This window comes from Mauremys mutica, chromosome 12 (assembly GCF_020497125.1).
Source record: "Mauremys mutica isolate MM-2020 ecotype Southern chromosome 12, ASM2049712v1, whole genome shotgun sequence".
Classification (NCBI taxonomy): Eukaryota; Metazoa; Chordata; order Testudines; family Geoemydidae; genus Mauremys; species Mauremys mutica.
In genome coordinates, this window is record NC_059083.1 from 13,658,628 (window position 1) to 13,665,932 (window position 7,305).

At 49.5% G+C, this 7,305-nt stretch overlaps 1 protein-coding gene across 1 annotated transcript in view; it reads left to right on the forward strand.

Moving 5' to 3' along the window:
• The window catches only part of LOC123346569 (C-type lectin domain family 2 member D-like), a 33,665-nt gene extending 26,740 nt beyond the window's left edge, over positions 1–6,925 (forward strand). The window contains exons 5-7 of the mRNA XM_044984045.1: positions 2,444–2,616; positions 4,654–4,760; positions 6,748–6,925. Of these exons, the coding sequence (XP_044839980.1) occupies positions 2,444–2,616; positions 4,654–4,760; positions 6,748–6,925 (458 nt within the window). The remainder of the gene's footprint in view (positions 1–2,443; positions 2,617–4,653; positions 4,761–6,747) is intronic.
• Positions 6,926–7,305: the final 380 nt, after the last annotated feature.

Below are 7,305 nucleotides of genomic sequence, written 5' to 3' on the forward strand. Positions count from 1 at the left end.
GCTGTGAATAATTTCATGCCCAGAGCACCACAGTTAGGTCAACCCAACCACCGGTGGTGTAGACCCAACTGGATCGACAGAAGGATCCTTCCTTCCGTGGACCTAGCTGCTGCCTCTCGGAGAGGTGGATTAACGACAGCGAGAAAACCCTTCTGTTGCTGTAGGAAGTTTCTACGCTCCGGCACTACAGTGGCCCGGTGGCAGCACCATCGCAGTGCTACTGTAGTGTAGACATACTCACTGGCTCTCTTCTCTCGGGCATCAGCCGTGGGGGCCGGGAACACATCTTCAGACTCACTCTCCTGCTGCCTTCTGTACCCTGGTTTATGATGACAAAACTGGCCCTTTAAATTGTCTCCCTGGGGAAGTACGTATCATTGTAACAAACCAGATAATCTTCTGTAATTGAGATAATACAAACATGAAAAGAATTTCTCCTCCCAAGAGCTCACAGTCTCGGGGTTGTCCACTCTACAGAGTCTATACTGGCCTGGCTAGGTCGCTGTAGCTACATTGGCATAACATCAAAGCATATACCAGTGGTTCTCAACCGATTTACCACTGGGTTGCATATGCAGCTCTCTATGTGTTATATGGGCCGCATCTACACAATATCTATACTACCCCTATGGCCCTGAGGAGGTCACATGGGCTGCAGCTGTGTGCACATGGTTGAGAACCACCGGTGTAGACCCAGCCTACACTGACCGAAAGATTCTTTTTTCCCATCGGTGTTGGAACACCACCTCCCCGAGCAATAGTACCTACGTCAACACCAGCCTTCTTCCGTCAGTGTAGACGCGGCGTGGCTGTGTCGCTCAGGGTGTGGATTTTTTTTCCAACCTATCTCTTAAGCATAGACCAACGCTTCACAGTCTAAACAAACTGAGAATGAGTGGCCTGACAGAAACTGTTAGAAGAGCTTGGTCATATCCCCCTAAATTTTAACGCACACATAAATGTGGCTCTATAGATCTTACTAAATATTGTACAACCACTTCGTAATAGTCACTTGCAGCTATCTAGAGTAGCTATATTTCTAGTAACCCGAAGCATGGGAAAGTCCACAAGCCATGCCCCCAAAATTGTGAGTTGGGCTTCGAAATCATGTGACTTTGAACAATAAATGTGGCTTTGGCTGGCTGAAATCACTGCAGTTTTATAGCCCAGCAGGCAGCCTGAGCCCCATGAGCCTGAGACAGCTGACAGGGGCCAGCCGCGGGTGTTTTATTGCAGTGTAGACAGACCCTACACTGCATCTCCCAGAATATCTCCCCTGCATTGACAAGAAACAGCCGCGACTAAAGGCCTGTTACATTGATTCCCGTTTCGGGCCGGACCCTAGAATCTCCCCTGTACTTACAGTGACACCTAGTGGCTGGTTAAAGTAATTCCAGGGAGCATTACATTGGCAGTACTGTAACTAGCTGATTTCAGTATAGAAAGCTGCTAGGTGTGTATCCCATTTCTAGCCTGTGGGGGCAATGGGCCAGGCTCAGCTTTCCTGCTTAACAGCGGGTGTTTGACTGTGCTGTGGGATTTTGATTTCTAGTTGCCATATCCCCCAGATCTCCTTTTCCACCTCCCTACTGTCAGGGGAGCGGCCAGATTTTTCAGGACTCTGGACCCCAGATGAATTCATCACACAACCCTGCCCCATTCTTTGCACACTGAATGAGGCAGGGGTCCTGTGGGAAAACATAACAGGTGACCACATAAATATAGTATCATAACTAGGTCCTGACAAATTCACGGTTGTGAAAAACATGTCACAGACTGTGAAATCTGGTCTTTTGTGTACTTCTACCCTATGCTATAAAAGCACCCTATATTATATGGTAAAAGTATACAGACATACACAGCATTTCTCAAACTGGGGGTCCCGACCCAAAAGGGGGTTGCAAGGCTATTATAGAGGAGTCATGGTATTGCCACCCTTACTTCTGTGCTGCTGCTGGCGGCGACGCTGCATTCAGAGCTGGGCACCCGGCCAGCAGCCGCTGCTCTCCGGCCACCCAGCTCCGAAAGCAGCGCAGAAGTGAGGGTGGCAATACCATAACCTCCCTGCAATAGCCTTGTGACCCCCTTTTGGGTCGGGACCCCAGGTTGTGAAACGCTGAGTCTTAAGGGCTTTATGTGTTTATATTTTGCCATTTTTAAATATATATTCATGTTTTGTTGCAACCCCGTGAAATGTAAGATTTAAATACCTGAAACTGTGAAATTCAAGATTTTTTAAATGGTGTGACCATGAAATGTAGGGAAATGAACTGTGAATCTGGTAGGGCCCTAATCATAACTGATACACATAAAAAGGGAGGATCAGGGAAACCAGGGTTAAGGTTGCACTTTGGAGCCTTTCCTCATTTCCATCTGGTGGGTATTTGCATGCGGGGGAGGGAAAGGTTGATCTCTTATCCTTATGTCGCTCTTTCAATTTCAGTGCTGGTACTTAAAGCGCAGCCCCAGTTCATGGCCTGGTGCTCAGATGGCTGGATCGGATACCAAGGGAAATGCTACTATTTCTCCGAGGCGGAAGAGAACTGGAACCGCAGCCAGAGACACTGCTCTGTGCTCGGTGCTTCCCTGGCTGTGATTGACAGTGAGCAGGACCTGGTGAGAAGAAAAACAGACCCTGGGGACGATGGGCTATGCTGGAGTTATGGTCAAGGCCTTCAAGGCGCTCCCTGGCCTAGGCCCAGTGTGTCTAAAAGAGCCTAAGGCTCCAGGATGAAGACCGTGGTTGACATCTCTGCTCCTCTGGCACCATTTAAGGGCAAAACTTCTCAGTGAGGGAGATGGAGCTTCCTTGGTGGCTGGTCCTAGCTTGGGGAATGGACTCCCCCAGGAACCAAGGACTGTCCAGAACCTCACCACCTTCTGCTCCAAGAGCGAGGTGCACTTCTTTGAGCTGTCTTCTCGGGTATCAACGTGACCCACTGGTGAGGGTGCCACAGATTCCACGCTGTGGTCATCCACAGAGGATCTGAGCCTTTACAGCCCCTGACAGGAGAGGGTTGCTTCTTTACATAAGAACATAAGAGCAGCCATACTGGGTCAGACCAAAGGTCCATCTAGCCCAGTGTCGTGTCCTCTGACAGTGGCCAGTGCCAGGTGCCCCAGAGGGAATGAACAGAACAAGGAATCATCAGTGATCCATCTTTAGCTCCCGCTGGTGTTACTTGTGCCTTTTCATTATGGAGGTTCCTGGTTGAAGTCCCCAGTATGTCAGCCAAGATGGTCGCCTTCACATAAACACATAGTGTGTGCATTTCAAATAACAAAACCCTACCAAAACAAACCACTCTACTACACACGTGATTCTCCCCCTTGGGAGAAAGAGAGCGAGAGAAAGAATCACATGCAATGTGTTAATCACATCACTTAACTCATGAGTGGAAGATGCTCTGCTATAACGGGGGAATGGGATAAGACCTTGTGTGGAATAGTGTAGGCACACGGGATGATGTATATTGTTAAAACTGCCTAAGCCAGTGGTCCCCAAACTGCAGGGTGTTCCACCCCGAGGGAGGTGTGGAGGAATGTGCAGGGGGCGTATGGTGAGCCCAGGCCAGCTACCATGCGAAGGGAGGAAGCCCCAGCCACAGCTCCCCACTGCCCCCTAGCCCCACCCCCAGCCCAGTCCTGGCCCCAACCGCAGCCCCACCCCCGGGCCACCCCCAGCCTAGCTCCATCCCGCCCCCAGTTCCAGACCCAGACCCAGACCCAGCTCTGCACTGCCCTCAGCCCAGTCTGCCCTCATTCCCTCTCTGCCCCCAGGCCAGCTTCAGCCCCAACCGCAGCTCCACTCCTCCCCCAGCCCACCTCTGCCTCTAGCCCCGGCTCCTCCTCCAGCTCCGTCTTCAGCCCGAGCGCCGCTGCTGAGCCAATTGTGCAGTAATGTGTGTGTGTGGGGGGGGGAAATGCGGACAGATTCCATTATTGGTAAGTGGGGGCATGACAAAAAAAATTTGGGCACCCCTGATCGAAGTATTTCCATATTTCAGTTGCTTATAACTGTCCCCCAGGTTTTTTGTTTGTTTGTTTGTTTGTTTTGGGTTTTTTTGAGGGGCTGCTGGGTTGTCTGAACTTTACTCTCTCAAGGGGAAGTTTTTCCCTGACAGTTTCAGCAAATCCACTTTCATTATTTCTCTCGTGGTAGCACCTAAGAACTCCAGCCCAGACTTTTTCAGTGAATTTACAAGTCACCAAACATTGGCCCAGCTCTAACTGGGAATAAGTCAAAGCTCCCAAGTGCCACCTTAACTCTGGTTTTCCTTCTCCTTCCCTTTGGTGTGGCTCAGTTATGAGCCAATCTTTAGTTATGTGATTCCCCGGCTGTGTTTTCCCGCAGGACCCCTGCCTCATTCAGCGCCCAAAGAATGGGGCAGGGTTGTGTGACGAATTCCTCTGCGGTCCCCAGCTTCCTGCCACGTTCGCTGCACTGGTTGTACCCGGCGCCGTGACTGAGGCAGGGCTGTAGGGATGGGCTTCAGGTTAAGCCACTAAAGTGGAACTCAGGAGCTCTAGTTTAATTTACAGCCTCTGCTTTAACTAACTCGGGAACATTTCTGTATAACGTGACTCTATGCTGCCCAGAGCCCTGTGAGCAGCACACGTGGAATCAAACTCTTTGCTTTTTCTATGTTACAGGCTTTCATGATGCGATACAAAGGTGTCTCTGAGCACTGGATTGGCCTCCTCAGAGAGCAGGAGGGGCAGCCCTGGAAATGGGTGAATGGGTCTGAATTCAACAGCTCGTGAGTCTTTTTTCTATTTGTTTAGGTTCTGAACTCTAGGCTGTGGGGCTGAATTCAGATGGAGCTGATGTTCACCATGTGAACCCCAAAATACTGGCGGGGAGTGAGGGAAATCTGTGTTCTCTCCGGGATTTGGGGCTCACTCCCACCTGCTCACACCTGGATCCACAACGGAGCAAGGAATGCTGCACTGTTAGGGGGATGGTAACACTAGGGTTGTCAAGAACTAACTTTTCATTGAAACTGTTTTATGGTGGGAAAATTGGGGTTTTGACCATTTCTTTTCACAAAATGTCTTTTCATGGAAAAAAAAAATTTCATTAAAAAAAAATCCCCCCCCAAAGCAAGAAACTACTGAACTATTTCAGCTCAAAATGCTGCCCTGGTACCTCCTGGGAGTTGTAATTTGGTTTCCTCATATCCTCAATCTCCCCTTTATAAGCGGGGCTCCCCAACTGAACTACATCTCCCATGGTGCAGCATGGCCAAGGAACTACCTCCTTTTTGCCAAGAGAGATCAGGGCACCATGAGAGATGTAGTTTGGAGATGGAGCTTGGCCTATAGAGAAGAATGGGAGTATGAGGCACCGGCACTACACCTCCCATAATGCACTGCTTCCCCTTGACCAGTTGTGAGACCATGGTGCACCCTGGGAGATGTAGTTTGACCAGTGAACTTGGCGTATAGAAGAGAAGGGGCGCATGAGGCACCTGAACTACAGCTCCCGTGAGGCACCACAGCAGCTTTTCCAAATTAAAATATTTTAAGTTGTGATTTTTTTTGGTCAAACTTGTCTGAGCCAAATCCATTATAAGCTCCCACCTCAGCTACTCCCACTCAGGCTCCAGTCCCTGGAGAGCTGCAGGCCCGATGCCTTTGGAGATTTGGAGGCTGGAGGAAAGGGGTGAGATCTGGCCCCAGGGATCATATGTTTGAAGTCCGTGTCTTAGAGCGAGACAATGTCAAAAAGAGGACACAGACAACAGCTCCTCTGAGATTCAAGGGAAAGCAAAAGGCATCACAGTTAGTTACACCACAGCTAGCAGACATCACAGTTTGAGTTATTTACATGGTAGCAACCGTCAGTACAAAAGGGGCAGCAGTTTTCTGAGTGAACAAACAGGTAAAGTTGTTGTTTTTTTAGTTTCAGGTTAAATTAATTTTTTTTTGTTCAGGCATTTTTCAGGCAACCACTTTTCTTTTATTAAAAGCAAAGGAAATTTACAACCATCATGGACAAACCCATACTCCATAGCCCCTGGTTAGGGCACTCAACCTGAGTCTCCTTTATCTGACATCAGGTCCTCTCCCTGCCTGATTTGGAGTAGGGACTTGAACCTGAGTCTTCTTCATCCTAGATGACTGCTGTAATGACTGGGCTATCAGATATACCACCACCTCCTTCTCCAGTTTTGTGAAGGTACCCCAGTGCTCTTGTCAACCTAGCCTGAAGAAAAAATTAGTTTGGGTTGAAAAGTTTCAGTCAACCCAAAATTGCATTTTTTTGGTGAATAAACTCTTCATCTAAAAAACTTCACCTTGCTCTAGCTAGAACCTCCTTCTCCGCCCACACGCACCTGCAATAGTAGATGTGGACTCATTTGGCCACCCTCACACATTAGGGAGAGATACAGTGATCCAGGCTGGAGGTGTTAGAACAGCGGTTCCCAAACTGTGGGTGGCAACACCAAATGAGGTCGCACCGTTGGCAGACAGGGTGGCGGTGGTCCCTAGTGTGAGGAAGGTGCCATTTTGCTCTATACGGCATCACCTTGCCTGTACAGTTCCTGCGAGGTCACGATGCACGGAAGACGCCATTTTTCTCTACAAAATGGCATCCTCCACACTGCCTGGGGTCATGGGAGGAAATAATTCATTAACATGGGGTCATGCTGGCAAAGAGTTGGGGGCCCCTGCGTCAGACACATTCTCCTCCCGGCAGTAACGTCAGCTGGCTGACGATGGCTTCGTTATCTCTCGTTGCAGGTTTCCAATAAGAGGAGGAGGGGACTGCGCGTACCTGAATGACGGGAGCGTCAGTGCTTCAAGGTGCATCACCGAGAGAAACTGGATCTGCAGCAAACCTGACGCGTATACGGACCAGAAAAGTGCAACACAGGGGAGTCAGAAGCTGAAAAGCCAAAGGCTCACCAGGGGCTACTAGAGACCTGAAGGATCAGCGGCATTTGTCCAGCTGGAATCTTGGAGTGACACTGCTGCTGGGGGTCACTTTGTACTGCTTCTCGGCCCCCACTGAGGGTCAAAGATGCTCCTAATTTAGTGTCCTGTGCAAATGTCACTAGTGCCCTTTCCTAGCTCAGCTGAGAACATGTGACATCAGCTGGCACCGAGCACATGGGGGCGGGGGTTGGATGTGCTAACTCGAATTGTGTTTCTCTGGCAAAGCTCCAGCCCTGACTTTGCGAGCATGTGCTGTGAGCTACCGCACCTCTGGTGACTTACACAGATGTTTCCTCTCTAGGATCCCTCCTTTTAATGTGGCTTTTCCTGTCGTTTGAAAATGGGAAACATTTTTTCTCTGTT